At 34.3% G+C, this 24,605-nt stretch overlaps 1 protein-coding gene across 1 annotated transcript in view; it reads right to left on the minus strand.

Annotated features, from left to right (window-relative positions):
* The window catches only part of EYS (eyes shut homolog), a 674,079-nt gene that overhangs the window by 222,209 nt on the left and 427,265 nt on the right, over positions 1–24,605 (minus strand). The window contains exon 34 of the mRNA XM_056488606.1: positions 12,422–12,572. Coding sequence (XP_056344581.1) covers positions 12,422–12,572 — 151 coding nt within the window. The remainder of the gene's footprint in view (positions 1–12,421; positions 12,573–24,605) is intronic.

Here is a 24,605-nt window from a genome sequence, read left to right on the forward strand (position 1 = left end):
TGCAGCAGCCTGCTTGAATGTGCTGTCCACCCCATAATGCTGCCTGCTGACAATTTCAAGGTAACAATCATTTTTTAAAACAGCTTCCAGACTGGACAATGACTAATAGGCAAGCAAAGGTGAAGTACCTGACATGCTACCTGAGAAGGTGTTGTGCACATACACAGGAAAATCAGGAAATTTGGGAACATGAGAAGCTATTGGATAAAAAAGGCTGAATATGCTCAGCAATGGGAGTCATCCCAAATGTCTATAACTGCCCTGGATTTTGCACACTGAATAGGAAGAAAGACAAATGGTTGATGTCACTAAGGGAATCACAGCTGTCAAAGAGTGAAGGAATCACAAAGACACTGAAAGTTTTATCTGAGGAAAACTGACACATCAAGATAAGATATCAAGGAGATTCTTGCCAACAAAAATGGGCTGTAGCTATTGCCAGAATCTTGAGATAATGTGCAGGAACTGTGAAATAATTAAGTGGCAATATCAACCAAAAACTGAAGATCTTAGCATCTGGTCAACCTTGCAGCCATGGGAAAATAAAAATCCTTACAGATGAAAGACACAAACTGAGCTTGCAGGCCTGCCAATATTGTTCAAAGACAAGTGATCACTTGGATTTGAACTTTCAAATTGATAAAAGCAACTTGCATGCAAGTTCAAAACAATGCTATCCCTTTTAAAAATGTTCTTCAAAATAAGGAAATAATCTCCCCAGAAACAGAATCATATATTTGTATATCATCAAATCATATCTTTGTTTCTCACTGAAAAAGCATCTTTTTTTCTGATAAAATGTCCAGTGTCCCTCTGGCCTTAAGGACCTTCCATTCCTGAAGTCTAGTTTTATGGTGTTCTGGGTTTGGCCAGGACAGGGTTGATTTTTGCAATAGCCAGGAGGAGACATGGCCAGTACCTTAATGATATTCCATAACCACTCACATTATTACCAGGGGAGAGGGAAAGGAACTCTCTCTCTCTGCCCAGAAGGGTGTTCCTTCAAACTGAAAAAGCTCATGGGGCAGAATGGTCCAGAATTTGTTTATTGTCAAACTTTTCATCTCAGTGCAGTGTGAAATGGTTGCAGACATTCTTGTATTTTATATGTTGACTGAGAGAAATAGCTTGAGGAGACTCCCTAAAGGTACTAGAAAAGAAAAAAATTCTGGTATAACACAGGAATACCTAACGTGCACTTTTTATCAAACAGATTTTTTTATAATATATCTATTCATCTGAACATGCCCACCAGTTGACTTTAGAAATTGAGTTATATCTTACTATTTTCCTTTTAATTTATCTTTTGTTTCTCAGACTGTTATTTCCCTCTATAGGAAATATTAGTCAAAAAGAAAAGGAAATATTTCTTCCATACTCAACAGAAATCTGAAGCCTCTTATTAAATTCTCCAAATACAGAGTTAGTTTACATCCCTCTACCCCATTTGTTTTTCAGAAATGATCTCAAGAGAACAAGACAGAGAAGTTTTCAGTGATGCCTTGGTATCAGTCTTTTAATTTGCTAAGGTTGCTACCTGGTTCAAGCATTTAGTTCCCACAAGTCTGAGTTCAGGCACTGAAATTATGAAATAATTAAAATGCTTTTGAGAAAAATATTTCCATGAAGCCAAATTCTGAGGGGATTTCAGTGAGACAGTGGTGCAACCATCATCATTTAAGATCAGCAAAAGACTTTGCAATGCTTTTTTTCCCTTTCTTTTGGACTCAGAAGCTTCAGGAGTTTAATTTCCCCATGCACACAGAGCTCTGTTCATTTCTAGCTGCATCAAAGAACTTCCAGAGGACACAGCTAAAGCCATGCATATCAAAATCTCATCTAAACAAGAAAGAGAAATAATCTATTTGGCTCAGCATAGTGGTTCTGCTGAGAGTTTTGGAGCACAAACTCATTGCTTTTAATGTTCTGATTCAGTGTGGCTGCTCTTAGCCAAGGCCTGTTGTTTGATGGCCCTGGGCCATGAACTTCTTAAAGTTCACTGGCTTCTTTTCTGCAAGAATATAGTGCAGCTATAATATCACCAGTTTGAGTAATCTGTGGCTCTGCAATAAGTATAATGATCTTGGCATTTTAGCATTATCTAATGAGAGTGAATTACATTTTTAATCTTGGTTATAGTAATCAGTTTATATTGTGGACTGCTGATATATTGTAAATGTGGAATGCAAATGCTTCTTTTTTTAATGTAGAGATGTTGATATTAATAAGATTTTTGCAATTCTGTGAAGCACAGTCTTGTCAAAGTGATTCAATATTTATAATCTTAAGTGTCCCCTTTAATTTGTTGCAGAAGATAATCAGTGAGAAAAAACCCTTCATTTCTCACCAGCAGTACTTTCTGGTCTGTGGACTTAACACATTGAAGGATATGTCTTCCTTTCTTATTTGAATCTATTTTATTGGGGTGTTAGGAGACTCTATTGAAAAGTTTAATGGACATTTTATTAATATCATATCAGTATTTACATTACATAATAATATTAAATACATACATATATACATACATGCATATGTGAAATTCTAACTTTTCTAAACTAACTCTAGTGAAATTTAAAATAGAAGCAGTAAAAATACTACAGAATACAGCTGGAGAAATATATATTTTCACAATCAATATCTGATATTATAAACTTCAAAAATACTTTTCTTAATATCTTCCTAATAAAATATTAAATGTAATCTACACCTAATAAAATCACCCAGAACAACAAAAATTTTCAGTATAAACTTATGAAGAAGCCTTCAGGAAATAGTATTGTAAATCTTTACACTTTTATGTTTCCCATTCTATATTTTTAATATTATAAATTTGGAATTGATTAGACATACTAGAAACATCTATTGTCCATTTTGATTAATAGCCTAGGCTTAGATTTTACAATTTAAAAATTCAAGATTTCTGTGATCTGTATAAACTGTTCTTGTTTAAGGATCATACAGTACTAATAATGAACTTCAACAAGAATTCAAACTTGTTTCAAGTAGATAAATCAGTAATGAATTATCCAAAACACTTACATGAATGTACTCAGATATAAGAAGAAGAATTAGCAAATCCATAATATGACTATAAGCATACTGATTAATCTTAATTAGAAAAAAACAAATAAATGTGTCACACTTCACTGCAATGCTCCCTGTCCATACTTCTCTCCTGTAAGTTAATATCTCAAATGCTGCAGTGTCCAAGATGATCATCTGGAGCCTTTTCTACACAGATTGACTTTAAAATAATAACAAAAGCCAGCAATACACTGTTACAAGAATGTTTTAGCTTTTCCTTGATAGTATCACTTCTCTGTATTGTTTAGCCTTGAAGACATAACAAGAACACATTCCTAGATAGTAAGGGCTACTGGCACACTAGAAACAAAGGATCTTACAGAGCTGCAATGGATACCTTCAGCAAAATATCTGAAGTCTCACATGTATTTTTTTTTTTTTTAATCAATGGATTAGGCAAGATTGTCTATTAACATTATATAGTAGACATAATTACAGTCTACTGAAATTAGAATAAAACTGATTTACCAATGTAATTCCATTACATTTTTCTCTTTACCTGGAAAAACCTTTTTAAAAAATTCCAAAAATTCAAATTCAAATACAAAATATAAATGACATAACTAAATATGTTAAAAAATTGTAATGGGAACTTTTGTATAAAATGATTCTCTTTCTGCCAAACCACTAAACCATTATTTATTTTCAAAAGAAAGGTAACAACCTATGAAAACCACCTGAGTTCTAAAAAAGGAAAAAAAAAAAAAACAATAAAAACATAAGAATATGATACACATCTTGATGGTAGAAATATAAACACCGGGATGTTATGTTGCAAGAATAAAAATCAAGAAAGGTGTAGGCTGCACCAGAAAAAGGCAATATAATAAAAATAGTAAAACAAATATATACAAACTGGCACAAATCATCTTGCACTAAAATTTCATGCAGAGAGAAGAATATTATATTAGAGCTATATTATATATCATCAAGGTCATGATTGTATTTGTTAAATACTAAAGCAGATTAGAAGGGGTAAGGCAGAAAAGACAGTAATAACAGAGTTTAATTACTCCAAGAAATCTGGTAAGAAATCATGACAAAATATGCTGAAGGGACTACATTTTTAGATGCTGTAAATAATGGTTCCTTGGAACTATTATAGAAATTACAAGATAAATCGTTCTTGGTTTTACATTAAGCTGGGCAAAGAATATGTTTCAATATTTCAGTATATAATCATAAAAAATACCCCCAAAACATTAAAAGTGCTGACTATAATATACTCAACTTCAGTTCTCTCCTGGGTGAAATCTCCATTAAAAAAACACCAGAATTTTTAAATGAGTCAGGACAAGGCTAGTAAGGATAAGAACAATTGGAAAGTTTGATGGGTGAAATAGGGTGATAGGTTACAGAACACTTTCACAGAATTCAAGAACTACATATGATCAAGGAGAAAAAATATCAAGCATAACTTAAAAAAATAAAAAATGGAGGGGGGAAGAGATATTGATATTGAAAGCAGGAGAATAAAGAAGACTATTAGTCAACACTTTTCTGACCAAAATATAGGTGAAGGTTTAAAAGCATAATATCTGGTAAATTAAATCTACTATTATGCATATTTTAAAATGTTTTGGGATATATTTTAATTTTGACTGAAAAAAGCACTTAAGCTGTAAAATCATAAAATATCCCAGGCTGAAAGGAGTCTCATAAGATCATCTGGTCCAGCCTTTCATGTAAAAGGGAGTTTAGATGAGATTATGTAGCACCCTGTCCAATCATGTATTGAAAACCTCCAGTGATTGGGACTCTACCATCTTCCTGTGGAGGTTGTTCTCTGTTCATCAAAACTTTCTATTATGTGAAAACTAGGAAGCCTGGAATTGAGCAAAAATGTTATATAACTTTTAAATTAGATTATGTTTGGTAACAATATAGAGGAAAGTGGCAATTATGATACTGGCATTTCAAAAGGAACTATGAAAAGCCAAAATGATTGAAGCAAACTAAAACCCAGCAAATTTATATTCAGAAAAACAATCCTGAATGTTGTAATGAAAAATGTAACTAGCAAAACCATGGGACAATATCACATAAAGAATCTAAAATTTTGTTTAAGGAAGTTATGCTTCTCTAATTATTAATATCCCATGAACACATCAATGGTCCTATATAAGAGGGTCATCCTTGAGACAAATCTAATTTCCAAAGATGTTTTGACATTGGTCTCAAGTAAAAATTCTTAAAGAAAATTAGCTTTTGTGGGAAATAGAGGAAGGAGGTTTTCAGGTGGGTGGTGAACAAACTGAATAAAAGAAAAGACAAAAATTGCCAATACTAGTTGGGTTTTCAACCCGTAAGATGCAACAAATATTGCCCACTGAGTCTTATACTGTTAAACATGTTTAGAAATTATCTGACAATGTAAGAAGTATTGATGCTAAAAAGCATGCTTGTCAAAACAAACTATTCATAACAGGCAAAACGTCTCTCCAGTGAAGAGACAGGACCCCTGACTTCAGGGCAATGCTTAATTATATAAGAACAGAGCCTGTAGAACTCGTCTTATCAACCTAAAGAAGAACAAACACCAGAATAAGTGATAGCAGCCAATGAAACACTGACATGTAGAAGTACTTTTGATGTGACAAATATTTATTTAGTATATAAAAATGCATATATATTTAAAACACATTAACAGTAAGTGGGGCTTTTAATTAGGATAAGCATTCAGGTGATGCAAAGACAGAGTCATAGCATATCCTAAGTAGGATATAAGAAAGTAAATACTTGTCAGGATCTAAGATTGTCATGCTAAGATTCAAAAAGAAGTCAGACGCTCTTCAGGACACAAAATGCATTTAAAATCAACAAACACCCTGAAAAAGCCTTTCTGAATACTGTAAATCACAAACTTGACAACAGAACAGGCTTAGAAGATGTATAATGTGTGTAGGGAAAGTCAAATTAATAGGGAGGGACATAAATATAAGGACAAACAATTCCATCCTATTTTTGGAAAAATGCAGATTCTGGAATTGAAAACAGGAACAACTCAGTTTCAGAAGTGTAGCACTAAAACCACAATGAGATTCTGTATAAAAGACTCAACACTTCGTTTTCATTTTCTGTATCACAGCATAACCTTAAACTCTAGTGCATAGCCACAAACTCCTATATTTCACCATATCTAGGGGGAAGACTTATGCCTGGCAACTGGCTTCCAATTAGTCTATTGTGAGCTAGAGCTTAAACTGATGGATCAGAAAATTCTTTAAATTATATCAAATATGATTTATGATCTAATTAAAAAACCCCCAACTTAAAACCCTATAACTAATGTGGCTAAAAATTAGTTTAAAAAAGCTATGGTTTTTAATAGTAAAATATGGAAATTTTAGTTATGGTGTGGAACAAGAGGAAAAATGTATGGACATTCAAGAACTGGCCCTTCTAAGGTTTCAAACAACCCATCCTTGCTTTATACCTCTAGGGCAAACAGTTGCAGCCATGTGACAGTGTAGTATGCCTTGCAATCCTGTGACAGATTGGATGTTCTTTCCTTTGTTGGCTTCCCCAGGAATCTTCTCAGGCTGAACACTGCAGCCCAGGGAGCATTAATTGGGTCAGGACCACTGTAATTTCCTCACATCCAACAATTACTGTAGCAGGCTGCTAAAGAATCTTGTACATATTATATTACTATAAATTATAGTGTGAAAGTTGCTGTCAGAGCTCAAGATTTATCAGATAAGGTGAATGCCAGATAATCAAATCTAAAGCACTATGCACAGATTGTACTAAATTCTCCCACTGCTTTGCAATGCTCTGGCAAGGGAAATGGATCATAAAGTGTTTCTAAACTAGACAGTTACAGAGGGGTTTCTGTTGTGTTAGTCTATGGTAGCACAGCAGCTGTAACATACAGCAAATTGCTTTTGGATCATTCCAAATTAAGGCTCTGATTCTGTATTTTCTAACACCTGTTTCACATTGTCCATTTCTTCACTCAATGCCACTGAATTCTGTGGATGAGTCATTAAAGAGAAAAAAAATGTTATTTTGTATGTTTTATCAGTTAATATTAAAATGTTTGAAACATTTTTATCTACATATGCATACACCTGAGAATATCTTAAAACAGGGCAGTACATATGATTGTGCTATCACATTATCTCTTTTTCACAGGAAAACTATACTGTGTTCTTACATATGCATTGTGTATTTTACACATTTGTATTTAAAATACAAGCCTGCTAGACTACTATGATCTGCTAGTCTGAGTCTTTAGACATATAATGATTTCCATTTCACCTCAGTTTCAACATTAACACACTATGATCCTAGGCATATCATTCAATTATCTGCTGCCATTTCCCAATTGGTAACATATTGATGCCCACATATATATTTGCCTTCCCTTAATATTTTATCTTTATTTAGGAGACTGCCCTCCTATTTAGAAGCTTATTTTCCTTTTGAAACTTTCCTGTTTTAATACTTGCAAGGTTTAATTATAGAGAACTGCTTGAGTTGAAAAGGAATATAAAGATGTAATGACATTTCACATTCTCAATACTAAATACTATTAAGTCTAGAAATAATAATTACTGGAACAATTACAGCAGCAGAAATAACAGTATTACTGCAATCAACTGCTGCTGCTGTAGGTATTTGAAAACAATCTTTAATTTCCCTTTGAGTATACCAATCTTCTCTGAAAAGAAAAAGCTACTGTAAACAACAATACTAAAGCTAGCATGAAATTAATTATTCTGAAACTTCTGAAACTTCTGAAATTTCTTTGAATCTTGAGATTTCAGAAATAATACCTTTTTTTTTTAATTTCTGATCAAAAAGGTTTTTTTTTTTTTTCTGTATGTAATTTGGCTTCTTTTCCTTTTTTGTTGATTTTTATGTCTTAAATACCAGTGAGCATAAATGGCTTTAAAACCTCAATGTTTTATAAAGATGATGCTCTTTAACTGTTCAACTGATTTTGCAATTTACCTATAGCAAGTCTGAACTATTCTGATAGTATTCTTTACCAAAAAAATAGGATAGAATATATAAAAATAAGTACTAAACTAAGTTGGCACAGAACTGAAGTGGATTTTTTTCATTGTGGTGAGACAGCAGGACAAGATGTCTGCCAGCCAGCTATTTATAGTTTAGCTTCCATTCTGGCTGTTCAGCATTGACTTCCTAGACTGTCAGATGACTCCACTAAACTTTGCAAAGGACAGTTTACAGAGTCATAAAAACAATTTCTTGCTGTGCATGAAACAGATTGCAGTGCTTGAACTTGGATGAATTAATTCAGGGTGTTTCAGTGCACGTATTTGTTACCTTGATCTCTACCCACACTTCAGATCCTTCAGGATTCATACCAAGAAATGCTTTTTCCATCTTTGGTCTGTGGATAGCTAAGAGAACTGTAGATGTGTAAGAGGAAGAAGTGGCAGAGACAAACTCTTATGGCCTGAGTATAAGCCCCATTTGCCCCTGGGCCACTCAGAGGTAGGAGATAGAGTTGGAACTGAAGCTGTCTGGGGCATGAAGTAAAGATTACCTCTGCCCTCCCTTTGCCCACAGAATCAGTTTTCTCAACAGGGAATGTCAGAATACTGATTGGGTCAAGTTTCCCTTTGGGTTGTTCACAAGGAGTGTCTTCTCCTTCATTTGTTTCTGTGTTAGTATCAGGAAGGTAGTTGTGCCATTGACCTGGCTCACGGTAACCCATCTTCCTTCTTGTCTTTTTTAGGATGAACATAACATCACATTTGTCTTTTTCCCTGTCATCAGAGGCTTCCTCTGGTTGCTGTAGGCTTTCAGAGGTAATGGAGAGTGGCCTTGTGATAACACCAGCCAGAGGTGTGTGTTTATAAGGATCTTTCTGGATCCATGGTACTTTGTATGTCTGGTTTACTTAAGTAGTCCATAACTTTATGTTGCTCTAGTGTTTCTCATCACCAGTCACAGACACTAAGACTGAGATCTGGGAGGTCTGACATCTTCTGAATAGTGAAAAAATTTATTGAGTATTATGGCACTGTTTCCCCAGATATCACAGATACTCTTAAATGCACCCTGCCTGAGGATAAGGCTCTGATCTCCTGCAGGGACTGTGGCAGATATGAGAAATCAGAGTTGTTGCACCTTGCCTTACATGTTGAGTGCACTTGGACTCTAAGGAATATAAAATAATAAGCATGCAGAAAAAAAAAAATGTGGAAAGAATGCATGGAAATTTCAGAGCTGATTAAGAAGCTGTATAGGAAGTCATCAGAGGAGACAATGTTTTACCCCGAGGGCTCTACAGGTCATCTCAAACTTCAATCAAAATGAATGGAGGAGGAATCTATCCTAGAAATTAATCATTTAACATGAGCCAATTCCAGCAATACGTGACTCCCATGCCAACAGTTTCTGGTACTGACAGCTAGAAGTTCCCATTAGTCAGAAGCTGAAGGAGTCTGAGGTCTGAAGTCACTGCTCTCTGCAACTTCCACAATATTGGATGGTAGGAGAGGCAACAGCAGAGAGAGCTACTCCTATGAGAGAAGGAGCTAAAACAAGACAATGTATTATTAGGTGAATACTGCAGATATCACAAGGGTCATTATCAGACTTGACTCCAAGACTGATCAGAGCACTTGTCAGAAAAAGCTGAGTCTCAGCTGGAGCAGAAATCTCCCTTGAACAAACTGCAGGATGAAGGTCAGAAACAGATCTGTTCTGTTTCAGGGATGATGAAGGTTTTACAATAGAAGCCTGGCTGCCTGGGTCTGAACTGCTGGAAAAGAAACTTTCTGGAGTGGTTTCCTACCGCTGGGGTTGAAAAGCCCACATAAAGGGTACTTGGACAGGCAGTTCTCCATTCCCTGACAAAAGGAGAAAAAAACCCAGCATTTACAGACTATATTTGTCTTGGACCCTACAGACTTTGACAGGGAAGCCAAGGAAAATTGAACTTCCCTGAAGCTAGAAAAACAAAAAATAAGCAAAATGAGAAACTAAGATCAAAATAAATAAAAAAATCACAAATAAACAAGGTAAATTAAGTGAAATAAAGGCCAAGGTCACCTCAAACAAAAGGAAAGCTCCAAGAAAACTCAGTGAAAAACTAGAGAGGCAACTGAAAGTAGAGGATATATTTTTGCCTTTTTGTAGAATTTATAGGAGCATATGCTTTCCAAGTACTAATAGAGGTTAAATATCACTACCTTGAGCACTTGTGTACATCCCACATCTATTACCTAATTTAGATTACAATCATGAACCACAACATCTCACCTATTAATCCTGAATTAAGAATAGAATTGAACTGCAACATTCTCAAAGAAGGAAAGCCCATGTCAATATGACAATCCAATGCATGCAGGCAAAAATTTTTAGCAATAAATTACCTTTAAACCATTATATTTCATTGCTATGTGAACTTCTCTAATTTAAATTTATTTTTCTGGATTTCATTTGGCCTTTAGCTAGTAAAGAGTTATTTTTCATCTCAAAATTCATTGTCATATACACATTATTACTATATCCCTCAAACAAATTGTTTTCTTACCTGCTTCAAAACACACTATGTGAATTAAACTTCTCTAAGTCTTCACTATAACTTCCTTAGCTTCTAGAAGACAGGTCCCTTAAACATTGAAAATATTATTTTCATGTATCTCATTAGTATGGACACATTTTTGTAGTAAATAAAATTCTATATACAACTGAGGATAAAATATTCCAGATGAAAGTATAGTTTGTGTATGAACATTTGAATTGAGGGAAAAGTTGTATAAATATGAATATTACTTGATTTGTTCTTTTAATGTCAGTATGAGCTACTTAGAAGTTCACTTCTTACGAAATATTTTACAACCTGAAAAACACTTGCTCACAACAACTTTTAAGTTGGATTTCAACAGTCTTGTCACATCATTGATTACTGTGAAATTTATTATAAGGTGAAAGCAATCTAGAAATGCTGCATTACAGTAGCAGTATCAAAAACATGCCAGTGCTTGAAATGACTCTATTTGCCTCATGGTAAGATGACCTTCACTTACTGAAGAATGGAACAGAAATAAAAAGGTTAAATCAATTGCACAGGGTGAAGCCTACCCAAAAGTATGGCATAAAAAATGAAAACTAGACTACATATGCCCAGTTTTTACAGTGCACTGCAGAAACAAAACCCCTGCAGTCTAACTTTGCTACAGTTGTGGGGTGACACCAATCCAAAGAACCCTGTTCAGATAAATGAGACCTGCACTACACCAACTCAGTGCTAACACTTTAATGTACTTCACAGCATGGAAAACACAAACACTCATAGATAGTCTGTATTATGTAATGGTGAACAGTTTTACATTCTGGAAGCACATTTGGGAGTGAGACAAGAGAGTTAAATAGTCAGGTAGCAGCACAGGTTGGCTTTGGATAAGTGAAAGTCAGAGACCAACTTGGAGCTATGTGACTAATGAGATCACAGGCACCTTATGTCAAAAAATTTAATTGAAAAAACTTGTACATAGCTCTGACAACAGCCCCTTAGATGCTGAGGTGCATCCTTTGACACCTGACAAGATGGGGAAGGTTGAACCAGCTGCACTGGAGCTGTGTTGTACAGGGGCAGTGCTCCTGGAAGCTGGACTGAGTGTGCCCTGGGTGTGTGGTGCCAGTCTCAAATTAATTACAGCGCCTGGGCCTTTGATCTGAGTAAGCATGAAGAGTTTGAGTGTCACAAACTGGAATAGAAATTGCTAGCTATACTCATGCTGCTTCGAAAAAAAAAAAAAAAAGGAAATCACTTAAGTGATGTGTATCTGTGATTGTGACTACTCTGCCCCAAATTCCTCCATAAGAGCAAGTGAGTAATGATCTGCTGTCTCCAGCTCTCTCAGAACCCTGTGGGTATTCTTCTTCCCTGTCTCTGTACGAGCTCCACTGGAGATTAATTCTCATCCCTGCATAAGTGGCTACCAGAGCTGCATACAGACCCCACAGATTGAAGCTGCTGTGCCATCTCTCATTGCAGAATCTCCTCACTCTTTGTTTTGGAAACCATTGTTATACTTTTCACATCTTCATAGAACTAGCACCTGACATAACAGGTGCTTCACCTCCTCTAAATTGGATCATATTTGCTCCTTTACACTGCCTGCTCAAGACAAACAGGATTTCAGATAATGACTTTAGACCATAATACCATTTTTGTATACTTACCAAAGTCTCATGCACAAGCAATACTCTGCAAATGGGCCATACTCATCCCTTAGATGTAACTCTCAAAAAAGCTGCAATTTTTATTTTTTGCCTGGTTTAAATCTCTTCAGTTCCATTGTATTCAATATGACACCCCTAAAAATAATATAAATTAACAAAATACCTGTTTCGTTGCATAAAGATGAGGCAAACCACCAACAAATATGGATCCTGTTTCAAGCCAATAAGAACTGGACCAGAAATTTCTAGTTATACTTGTATTTGCAGATAACTTCAGGATTGACATTTCTGCTTCACATGGTACCATGCCTTGCCTGCACAAATTCAGAAATAGGCACATTTTACCACCATATATTGTTTACATTGCTGTCTATCTGACAAATTAATTAGGCTGTTACTAAACCAACAAGGAAAGAAAATCAAGTAAATACTGTTTTGTACTATAGAACTATAAATATAAAAGAAGCTGTTTAACAAGCTGTAAGTTGACATGTATTTGGTGTTTGAAATTCCATTAAAATGAAACCATATTGTAAATCTGAGCAGATTGTTAAAAAAAGCCAAAGCACATAAATTACTAAATAAAAAGAGTTGGAATTTTTTTAATAATAACAAGAAGACTTTGTAATTTGCAAAAAATGCATCAAATGAACTCAAATTATTTTAAATATCCCTCTTTCTCATCACACACACACAAAATACAAACCACAAAAGAAATTTAAAACAAGCTTTATTTTAGAAAGTGCAGAGGTATTATAATAATCTGTAATACTTCAAAAGCATCATTCCTAAAGCTGAAGTCTGTAATATTAGGCCCTGAAATTAATATATACATTCCCATTTCCCTCCCCCATTCACATAACCTCTTAAAAATGTTGCCATTAACAAAATGCATAAATTGTCAACAACAAACAGAAGGCACCAAGAAAACAATTAAGTTTCTTTCAAATTTTTAAAAAGGTGTAAAGGTCATTTGCATTCCAATCGCCAACAGGCAGGAATCATTTTATCTTCATGTAAGAAAGCACAATAAGGAAATATCAGAACTAAACCAGTCTCCCATGGGGGAATTTCTTCCAGCCTATCCATCTCTCTGCACATGAAACAAATCAGCTCTACATTTAAAGCTATCCAAGTGTATTTGCATATGGGTGTCTCAAAAAATCTATGTGAAAATAGCATATACACCCCCCCCCCCAAAAAAAAAACAACAAAACCCAAACAACAAAAAAAACCCCAAACCACAAACCAACAATCCACAGCTCTGAAAAAGCAAGTTGGGTAGGATGCAGTAGGTATTGTAGGAATTCAGTTTATCTCTGACAATGAAAAACAACCTTCTGAAAATTCCTATAAAAAAAGAGCATTTCAAGTTTTCTTAACTATATTCTATCTTACAGTAATATATGGATTGTGGCACATTATTTCATAAAGTCCTCTGTGTGTTTTTAACAGGCAGAATGAAGAGCTAACATGAGTAACATTTGCAAACAGCTCTTCATGTTTTCCATGAAATTGTGTTTTGAGATACTTTCAGAACCATATGCAAACAAGGTGGTACATATTTACAGAAAGGCCTATCAATATTTATGCATGCCCTCCTATGGCAAATAATTTCAGGTGGAGAATAAAAAAAATTCGTTTGTTGCTAAAATCAAGAATGAAAAAGAGAAATAAATTGGGGTTTTGATTCTGTGGGCTGAAAACCAGCATCTCAATGGATTGATTCAGGGTTTTTTCGGTTCTCCCCCCAATTTTTTTTAAACTTGATAATTAATAGCTAACATGAATGCAAAAAAGGAGCTAGATGTATCTAGAGCTAAGAAAAGAAATGTTTTTCCCACCATGATTTTTGGATAATATACAATGGCTGTATTTCTAAGCACACACACACAAGGCTCTGTAACACACCTTTTCATAAGTGACTTACAAAGGAAGGCTGCTGATAATGTATGTAACTGGCACAATCATTCCCTGTAGCTCAGTTTGCAATGGTCAAGAACTGTTTGAACCTAGTACGACATCTTGGATATATCATTCTACAGAAAAAAGTGGCAGTGAGACTTCAAAGGAAAAAATTATGACTTTGTTAATATCTAAAATCTCTTCCTGTTAAAATGATAGTACAATCATTAATAAAGGAATAATAACAAGATAGCAATATTTCAGAAATATTTTAAATCAGACTTGTTTTAATGCAGCGTAGTTCTTAAGATAGAGTAGAAGAGGATCAGGGAGGAACTGCCAGGCTTTTATTTATTTTTAACTATTTGACAGATGTGCTAAGTGAGGTATAGCTGCTCAAGAAACTTCTGTTTTTCTCTTAATTACTATATCTTCTCCATGTTTTGAGATGCTAATGCTGTAACTAGTTACATGACCATGTTCCTATGTCTATCACACAAATACCATATTGATGTAGTTCTTTCCACATTAGCTTTAGACATATTTTATAGCTTGTCCTTAATAATTTATATGATTAATATGTAAAAGTATTTTGGTGTGCATATATTAAAAGAATATTTTGAAGATAATTCTCAGTATTTGGTGTCAGAAAACAAGCTAATACAATTCAAAGCATGAGCTGCCTTTGCCCTAAGCTTGTTAGAATGTCAGCCATGCACCTCTGATTGTGTTTGATTGAATCTAGCAGGGTCTGGCCAAATTAGGATAATGACTTCAAACCATTATTGTTTAGCATTTGCTGATGATACAATCACTGGGTCATATATGCACTCTATGAAATTTCCATCAGGCTTTTAAAATACTTTTTTTACAATCAGCACATTGGGTGCTTTAAAGGTCAAGTAAGATGACAGGGCTTTTTGCATAATTATAAATGTGGAAATGCATACAGCAACCCTCAAGCACTTTTTGCTGGGTAAGCTACCAGTAATTGTGCCTCAGTCCAAGCCAGCAGTAATAGTTCACAGTTCCCTCATTTGTAATCACACAAATGTAGTGATTAAATACTGGCCTATTAATTATAACCTGAAGAAGGATTCTGTCTAAACAGTACTAAATCCATGGCTCAAAGCCTTGCAGGTTAGAATGATGGAAAGGTCAGACAATAATTTGATAACTATTGATATAACAGTCCCTAAACATGGCAATGTCTGTACGAAATCCAAGTCCTTTTATATAATGTCTTTACCTTCTGACATTTTTCATTGATGTTTAAATGACATTTTTAGGATTATCATAAAATGGTAAAAAGTAACAAAATAAATGGTGGAAGAGGAGGAGAGAAAGGGGGACATTCAGAAAAAGTATTGTTCAGTCATGCTGTGCAGCCTTGCTGGGAATAAAAATTCTTCAGCTGTTTTTTCCTGATAGAAAAGAGAAATCTTTTGTTCTAGAAACAAGATTGAAACTTTAACCTGTCTCTAGAAATTTCACTTGAATGTAGCCATGCTAAAAACCAATAAATAATTCACTAATGCCATTATAACTATAGGTTGTAATATTAGCATTCAGTCTATTAAACAAGAGCAACAAGATATTTAAAACATCTATAGCAAATATGAGTTGTGAAGCACCAGAAGTAAAGAAACTTTATTATTGTATAAAACAAATAATCCCTAATTTCTCCAATTGTATTGAATACAATTGTTTACTTAAAGCTAAGAATGTATTTAACTATCAGTATATTTAGTTATTATTTATAGATTTCTTAGCTTAAAAAAAGACAACTTGTTTTTCACTCCGTTTCTGGAGGTTTTCATTTTCTGGTATCATACTGAAACTCTTCCTTGTAGTAGAATATTTATTTTTTGCAAAATTATGACAAAACAATAAACCTATTGTCATTATAATCAAGATAAAATTTTCTTAATGCACAGTTAAAAGGCTGGATCAATTTTGACCTAGCACTGATTTTGAAATCTTCGTGGCATTTCAAGGGTATTTGAGGCAACTTTAGGAATTGAACATCTGGGCCTCCCTAGTTTTGCAGGTTTCAGTGTTGGAGTTTTTCAAAATCTGACTGAATTTAGCACTGAGCAACCTGTTCTGACCTTGGCTGGCCCTGCTTTGAGCAGGAGGTTGGGTTAAAGACCTCCTGAAGCCCCTTTTGGCCCAAAATACCCTACAATTCTACATCCCTAAGACATCTACCTGCAGCAAAAATTAAACCCCAGCAATTTCATACTAATAACATTTACAGAATAGGGCAGAATCTCTTACTACTGGCAGTTGATTTATCTAGATAGAATATACACCAGTTCACTCACAGTCATTACATTTTCACTCTGCAGTAAAATGCATAATTATAGACTGTTGGTGCTGACTTTGCCCTACTGAGACACCAGGTAACACACACTTCCATGTTGCAGATGGACTAATTAGTCAACAACATGTTTTTTCTCATTTCTCTGATAGCATCCTTCCTGGGCCTGAAGCTGATTTCTTGGTCTAGTCTTAGAGCTAACTAGCTTTTTGGTCTGGTCATAGATTTAACTGTGATTTAACTAAACAAATAAGAACATTGAAGCTAATGATGCAAATTTCTCTAATAATACAAGGGAGGGAGGAAATGAACTTTGTTTCATATCCTAAGAAAGAAATAAAGATAGTACTCCCTTTTCACAGAAGTCACATGTACACTGCTACACTAAAGTCCACAACTTAAGTTCAGATTCGGACATGGAATCATCTGTATTTTTACAAAGTCATCACTGTTTCTGTTACAGTTACTATGGAAGTTAGATAATATCTTCAATTTATAAAGTTCACTGGTTAGTGCAATTCAGCAATAATTTCAAACTCACCTTACCATAAAAGTTTTTATAGACATGACCTCAGACTTCCCAGCTGGCCTCAGTCCAGAGACTTGCCTTCAGATTTTGGTTTAATTTACTACTATAGATATAGCTAAAGAAAAAACAACTATCTGTGCCTCTGGCCCTTTCTGTCTTTGCAGTTTCCTGCTTCTAGTTTCTTGTTGCTTACATCATACCAACCAAAGATAGTACTCACTGAAATAAAACTTAGAAAACCATGTGCACTTATTTAAAGTTGATGTAGATGTGTCACTTAGGGAAAAGTTTGGCTCAAATAAGAGTATGGTATTCAAGTATTCAGACAGCAGAAAGTTTAGAGTTGGATTTAGTCTTGCCACACTGTAATTTAGAGTGCATCTTAAAGACTTTTTTAATTTAAAAAAATAGCTACATTGTGGGAATTCATATTTACATCAGCTCTGCAGGCCAACATTATTTCTGGTCTCTATGCCCTACCTGTGCTCTCCTTAATATAAGTTCTGTGTTTATAACATGTGGCCAAAGCAGCCACAGAGCATTGAACCCACTTTTAATATCCATAAGTACCCTTTGATGTTCCATGGAAAATAGTACAGAACAAAGCCTGATGTATTGTTATTGGCCTGTTATTAGAGTCCTATTTTACTGTTTTATGTTTCTGTCCCTGTGATAAGCTGCTTCAGATGATAAAGTAGAAAATTTTAATTCTTATAAGAGACACTAATGACCTCTTTCGAGATCCAAAGCAAAATAAAGTAGCTATGACAGAAGCATTTTTCACATTTTTTAGTTAAGCAACAAGAGGAAGAAAACATCACAATACACCACAGATTTGTCCCTTGCATGATTTTAAATTTTAGTGTCTGAGTGTCTGCTTTAAGGTAGAGTTCTGACAATGTGTAGAATATGATTTGTACCCAAGATGTAGCATGACTAAGTAAGCTTTTATCTTTAAGAGGCTGTAAAATAACACTTTGCATCAAACTAATTGGTGGTATTAAATCATTATTAACTGTTATTAGGATCAATTTAGTATAATAAAATACATTGTGTTCAATGACATTACTAGGAAAAGGAAGTTGCTTATTCTCTGTTAATTCATAAGAGGTTTGTGAAAAATAGCCACTCTGGAAAATTAAAAAATAACTGCAACATCTTAAACTTTGATTTCATAATGGGTTTTGATTTAAATTAATATTGTTTTTTTTTAATATTGCATTGATGCAAAATAAAACAACATTACTTAGCTGAAAAAAGTGCCAAAAGTTTTCAACTTTTGTTTTAGTAGAAGACTTGATCAGTGCAGGGTGGCGCTTTTCCCTGTACTCAGACAGCTATGTGAGCAGAAAGTCTACTTTCACTATTCTCAATTTCTGGAAACAAAATGAAAGATACAAAAAATATGAATGGCAAGTTTCTCTGACATAATTTCTATGTCTTTTCTGTTTCTATGTCTTTTTCTGACATAATCAATTTCCACTATTCCTTTCTCTGTGAAATCTTAATTCATGCTAAATGAAGAAAATAATTTCTGTAGTGACTTCAAAATAGCAAAAGGTATTTTACCATATCTGGCAATGCAGGACCAAGATCTTTCCTACACTGTTCAAAAGGAGTATTATCCTTTAGCATAAATAGTATAACCCCATGATTGTTTACTGGCAGAAATTTTGTTTCTGAAAGTTAAATTGATCATTTTAAGAAGACAAACTTTAAGCTAATGTTTGAAAGAAATTAGAAAAGTTAGTGGAGGACTGTGAATATATACAGGAGATATTATGGACCCTGGAAAAAATCACTGGCATCTTACATAGTTACAGGTGTGGTTTGAATGGCAGCTTAGGCAAAGGACCCTATATGAGCCCTGGAAACATGGGTCAGTAGCCAAACAAAGAAAGAAGAAGAACATAGTTATTTAAACATGGAAAAAACAACCAAGCCTTTTGAGGCCAAAAGTGTCCCTTTGAAAGCAATCTGAATTATCTCCCTTTTGTTAAAGTAACTTATCCAAAAAGACATGAGCCTTCTCTTTAAGAATCGACTTTATTTAATACACAAAATAATCAGATTCTTAAAAGATTATCTTTTTAATAATGAAAATTTAGCAATAAGTGTGATTAAATAAAAGTCTTGAAAGCAAATTTATTCTATAACTTGAAATAACTTTTCTACTAGGTCCAGTTGGTCCTAAACAAAATCTTCCTTCCATGGCCTGACAAGGCACACCTTAATGCCTGCCACCTCTAGCAGGTAGACTCTGTTTTCTGTTTTCCAGGATTTTCTGTCTGTGCTGTTGCTGCAGACTCTCTGCAAGCTCCATCCTGCCCTTCAGGGAGAAAAAGCTTATTTGCTTTCAGAAGAGGTGCAGTCTCCCTGCCTCCAGATAATTCTGACTGAAAGGGATTCATGTGGGATAAAGCAGAAAGCCAGCTTCCTTCTTGCTAAGTAGGAGTTACAGTGTACAGGATTCACACAGCACTGTCTGAGTAAACAAGACTGCTGCACTGCTTGTCCTGTTCTTTGCATATCCTGCTTTATTCAGCAGAGAAAAGGGTTGCTTGCATCATCTTTCAAATACTCATGCTGCCTCATATCTGCTGCAGTAAAACGACTTTAATAAAAATGTATGTCTTCAGGTTTCTGCATGCAATGTGCCGTGCCTATCAGCATTTTTCTCCCACTACATAACCATCTGATTATTCTAATTTCTCTGTTTTCAGGACATGTCTCAAATAACAGACTGGTGAAAGGGTATCTAGCAGACAAAAAGATCTTTGAGGTGAGAGTGAATTACACCTCTTATGTGTCTGTGGTGCTGGCTCAGTCCTGAGCATTACCTCAATACCTGAGACAAAGGGTTAGCAGGGAATCTTTACCCATCTTTTATTTTCAGCTTTTTACCGAAGTGCTGGCTGGGGTTTGCCAGAGAATATGATCTGTATACATAAATTGCCCACCAAAGCTGTGGGTTTAGGAAGAGGTGACCACAGTAAAGTGTATCTTAGGAAAATATATAATAGGAGGGCTTGGTTTAACAGAAGTCTATGTTTTTCATAGACTTAAAAAAAATATTGATCATTTAAGATATAGAAATTAGTGGTACCTTGGTGGTCAAATAAGTGTTCCCTTCTGGCCTGAAAATCTAAACCCAAGAAATGTCAGAAATTTTAACTTAGATAAAAATGGTAGCTTATGTTACCTTGTGCTGTTGTGTTCAAATCATATATGTTCATCCATAGGGAGATAAAGAAGTTTTATAAAATATTTTTTAAAACCTACACTGTGTTTTCTCCACTAAGCTTCCTTAATGATAGCTAGCTTATTTAATAGCTAGTATATTTATTCCTTATAAATATGCATACATTGTATAAAATATATTAGGTCTGATTTCCTAAAAACAAAATCCATTCAGAAATAGGATATTGTTGCATTCTATTACTTTTTATAAGGAAAAAATCTTTAAGATTTATTTTAGAAGTCAGCTGATAATGTTACTACTTTATTTTGAAAAATAGCAATTTGAGTTATTGGGTAAGAAAATTTTGAATGTTCTGTGAAATTAATAATGTGAACAATGGAGTCAAGAACTATTTTATAGGTCATATGGAATAGAACAGGATTTAAATACTCTTAAACAGAGAACCAGCTAAAGCCATGTCCTGAGGAAAAGCCTCCAGCAAATACATAAACTCTTTATACAATATGTCTAAAATATTTAGCATTTGGTGAAATGCAACAGTCAGAAAGAGAGTCAAGTTGTTTCTTTGCTTTTAATAACAAAGATAGACAAATAAATGCAATTTATAGTATTTTTCTAAAAAACCAACAACTTCTGAATCTAAAATTAATATATACTTTTGTTTTTCAAATTAAAACATTTCAAAGAAGAGTAGGACCCTTAGTTGTGGTACAGTAATTCTACTATTGAAGTTAAAGGTGTTCTCTTTAAAAAAAAAAATAATTCAGCCTAATTAACATTTTAAAAATATCTAAGATGAATAGAACATGACTGCAGTGATGAACTTTGCTTGAAATTTATTTCTGGTATTTGTGCATAAAAATTATCTCCAGCTACAGAAATCTATGCTTATTCACAAAGGAAACTGTATAAATATAAACTCATAGATGATCTATCTCTTTCCTTAATAATCTTTCATCAGCAAGTATAAAAGATGCATTCTCCTATTCAACCTATGTAAGGATCAGTTTCCTTATGTGTGTTTTTTAGTGAGATGCTGCCATTGCTCTCTAGCATCTACAGAGTCATTATTTCCACACTGCTCTAAGTTATTAAAAAGGGAGAACTATCATAGAATAACACAATAATTAAGGTTGGAAAAGACCTCTGAGATCACCCAGTCAAACCATTAACCTAATATTCCAAAGTTCATCAGTAAACCATGTCCCTAAGTGACACCTCTAAATTTTTAAAAAATATCTCCAGTGACAGTGACTTAATCACTTCTTTGGGCAGCCTTTTCCAATGCTTAACAACCAATACTGTAAAGAAACTTTTCCTAATATCCAGCATAAGCTTCCCCTGGTGCAATTTGAGGCCATTTCCTCTCTTGTTACTTGAGAGAAGGGACTGACCTCACCTGGCTACAGCCTCATTTCAGGCAGTTATAGAGAGCAACACAGTCTCCCCTGAACATCCTTTACTTCCAGCTAAACAACTCCAGCTCCCAAATAGAAATGTACATTTAAATTACAAAGTATTTATGAGTAAAAAACAAAATTAGTCACAGGAGGGAATATTATTGGCTTGTTGCCTCCTCTACTTATCTGTGAAAGGACTAAAATAAAATTAGTTCTCTCTAAATGTATTGTGCATGTTAGTAGAATTAAGTGGAAAACACATATATCCTGACTAGCAAGGTTTCAAAACTTTTCCTTTATTTAGTATTTTTTGATTCCTATTTGGCTTCAGTTTCACAGTTTATAAATCAGAATCTGCTTTGATTCTGTTGCTTCAATCCAGCATTACAATTTCTGTGCTACTGTTATGCTCTGCTGGTGGGCAGTAATAGTATCACTGTATAACAGAAATTTCAGCCCTCAGAAATTAGTTGTCCACTTTTTGAGCTACTTGTGCCAATAGTCAATCTATGCTGTTACAAAGTCAGTATCTTTTTCCTTCCACAAATATTTCATAATACCCATTTTGGGGGTACAGTTCATTTTCCCTGCACATCTGTGTGATAGTTACTGTAGGTATTTGACGTTAAATTTCTTTATCTTTGTCCAAAATCCCCAAACCAAAACGAAAAAAAAGAATCTTTCCCATTTTCTTCATACTTCATGATCAGCTTATTCCTATTTTCCACTTTGCAAATCCAGGTCTTGGCATCAGTATCAATATTTCCAGCATTTAAATTATTTTCATTCCATATTAAATGCAAATGCCTGTATTTCTAAACCATATTCTCATACCTATTTGTTTTTGGTGACTTAGTGTCTCTGCAATGTATATTGGGCATTAAGTAGCAGATATAACCTACTTAGGACTAAACATACAGCAAAATTAAGAAAATACAAATGTCACTTTATTACCAGTGTTAATACACCATAAATAAATTGGAATAAGTGTAATAACCTGTACTTTTCCCAAGTAAGCTCCACTGATCTGGGAAAAGTTTCAGACCATATAAAATTAGAAATTATTAGATAAGTCAGCATATTCACACCTAGTTTTACACTAGGTACTTTAGGAGGGACTGAAAAAAAAGACCAACACAACTGTGGCTAAGAAAGTATGTTTGTGAGGACCCTCTCCATGGCCATTTTAGAGGTCCAGCAACTACATATATCTTTTGTATTGGTAACAAATATAAAACAAGTTAATCTTGCTGGGTCCACATACTTAAACTTCTTGCAGCTGATGCAAGTCCAACAGCTTTCTTGGGAGAGGTGAGGGAAATGAAAGGACGCTGATGCTACTTTATACCAATAATATATTGCCACTGCATTTTATAAATATTAAATACAGTTCTCTAATTAAACAGTAGCAATTGCTAATAATATCTTTTGACTTGCACTGTTTTTGGAGGATAAGGACCATTAAGCATGTTTTTATTAAGGAGAGTATGTGACATTTACATGGTACATAAAACAACATATGAGTGACTTCTTCACCCATACACTGTTATGCTAAAAACGAAGGTCAAATTTCTGCACCTTTGTGATAAAATAAAAATAGGAATTTTCAATGAAAGTGAAATAGTAACAACCAAAGACAAATAAAACAGAGAAGCAGCTGCAGGATTTGCTACCCACTTTATCTATCATATGCTTATCTTACCTGCCTAAAAGCCCTAGGAAAAATATGAGGTTTGTAGCATGTTGTGAAGGATGATAAATACAGCATACTTTGCACCATATGGATTATCTCAGACCCTCATAAAAAGCCGTCAAAACCAAGCAACATACAAACTCCTGAGTGAGCATATGCTGCATTTTGGCATGATTCTAAAGATCTTTTTCTGACTAGAGGAATCAGAAAATTTTTACATCTCAAAAACAAGACAACCAATCATTAAGAGTTCTATAGGTAACTAGAGCAAAGCTGAAATTACAAACAATAGGAGATAAAGAAGAGGAATAAAACACTCTTTGAAAAGCAATTGCCATATTTTGCAATCAGATTCTGATGGAGCACCTACACCAGATTTTAATCCTAATGATTTCAGACAATTAAAAAAAAATTCAAAGTAGATAGACTCAATGAAGTTGTATTCATGACATCTACTGCATAATCAATTTATAAGTGACAAATTTGCTAAAGCAATTGAAAATTATGGTCAGAGACTAAAATTAAAATAAAAAAATAGTTTTCATATAATTGAGGAAACTATTTTTAGCCATACTGAAAAGAAGAATATTGGGCCAAGAAAAGGCACATTTCTAATATTGCTGCTGCAGTTTAGTTTGTTTATGCAATGCACATTATTTTATCAACTTTTTTGATGACAAAGATTGAAGAAGAAAAATCTTAAAGCAGTTAATGGAAACAGTTTTCCAAAGGCTGGAATGAGAAGACTGTGGTTGAACATCCCCTGCATTGCCAGTAAGAAAATTGTATCTTCAGTACAAAATCAAACATGTAAACCTTCCAATGCTTGAGTCTAACATTTCCTTCCCTTCCTAGTCCTGTAATAATCCAATTCCTGTGGGGTATTGCCCATATGCATTTTTCACTGCAGTTCACTCACTTCCCTAGCAACATTCTTAAGGAAACCAAAACCATAGCCAGAATTGTGAGTGAAAGAGCTGCAATGGAGTTTCATTAAAAGGGTCTACAACTACAGTAGTTTACACATGAAATGGAACTGTCAGGCACTGATCTGAGGCAAACCTTGGCAATATGTTGGTTTTAACAACCAATGCAAAAAAATTAGACTAATCTGATGGTTATATCAGATTGGGTTATATTCTAACCCAAATTATCTAAGATATCTCAGATTTTGAAGCAAATACAGTCCTTATACTGCACCAAAATTTATTAAATTATTACAATTTTTGTAGTCACAGTATTCCATCATCATGAAAAATGTACTTCAGCAATGCTGCTATTTTTCTTTCAGCATG

This window comes from Oenanthe melanoleuca, chromosome 3 (genome assembly GCF_029582105.1).
Source record: "Oenanthe melanoleuca isolate GR-GAL-2019-014 chromosome 3, OMel1.0, whole genome shotgun sequence".
In the NCBI taxonomy this organism is placed as follows: domain Eukaryota; kingdom Metazoa; phylum Chordata; class Aves; order Passeriformes; family Muscicapidae; genus Oenanthe; species Oenanthe melanoleuca.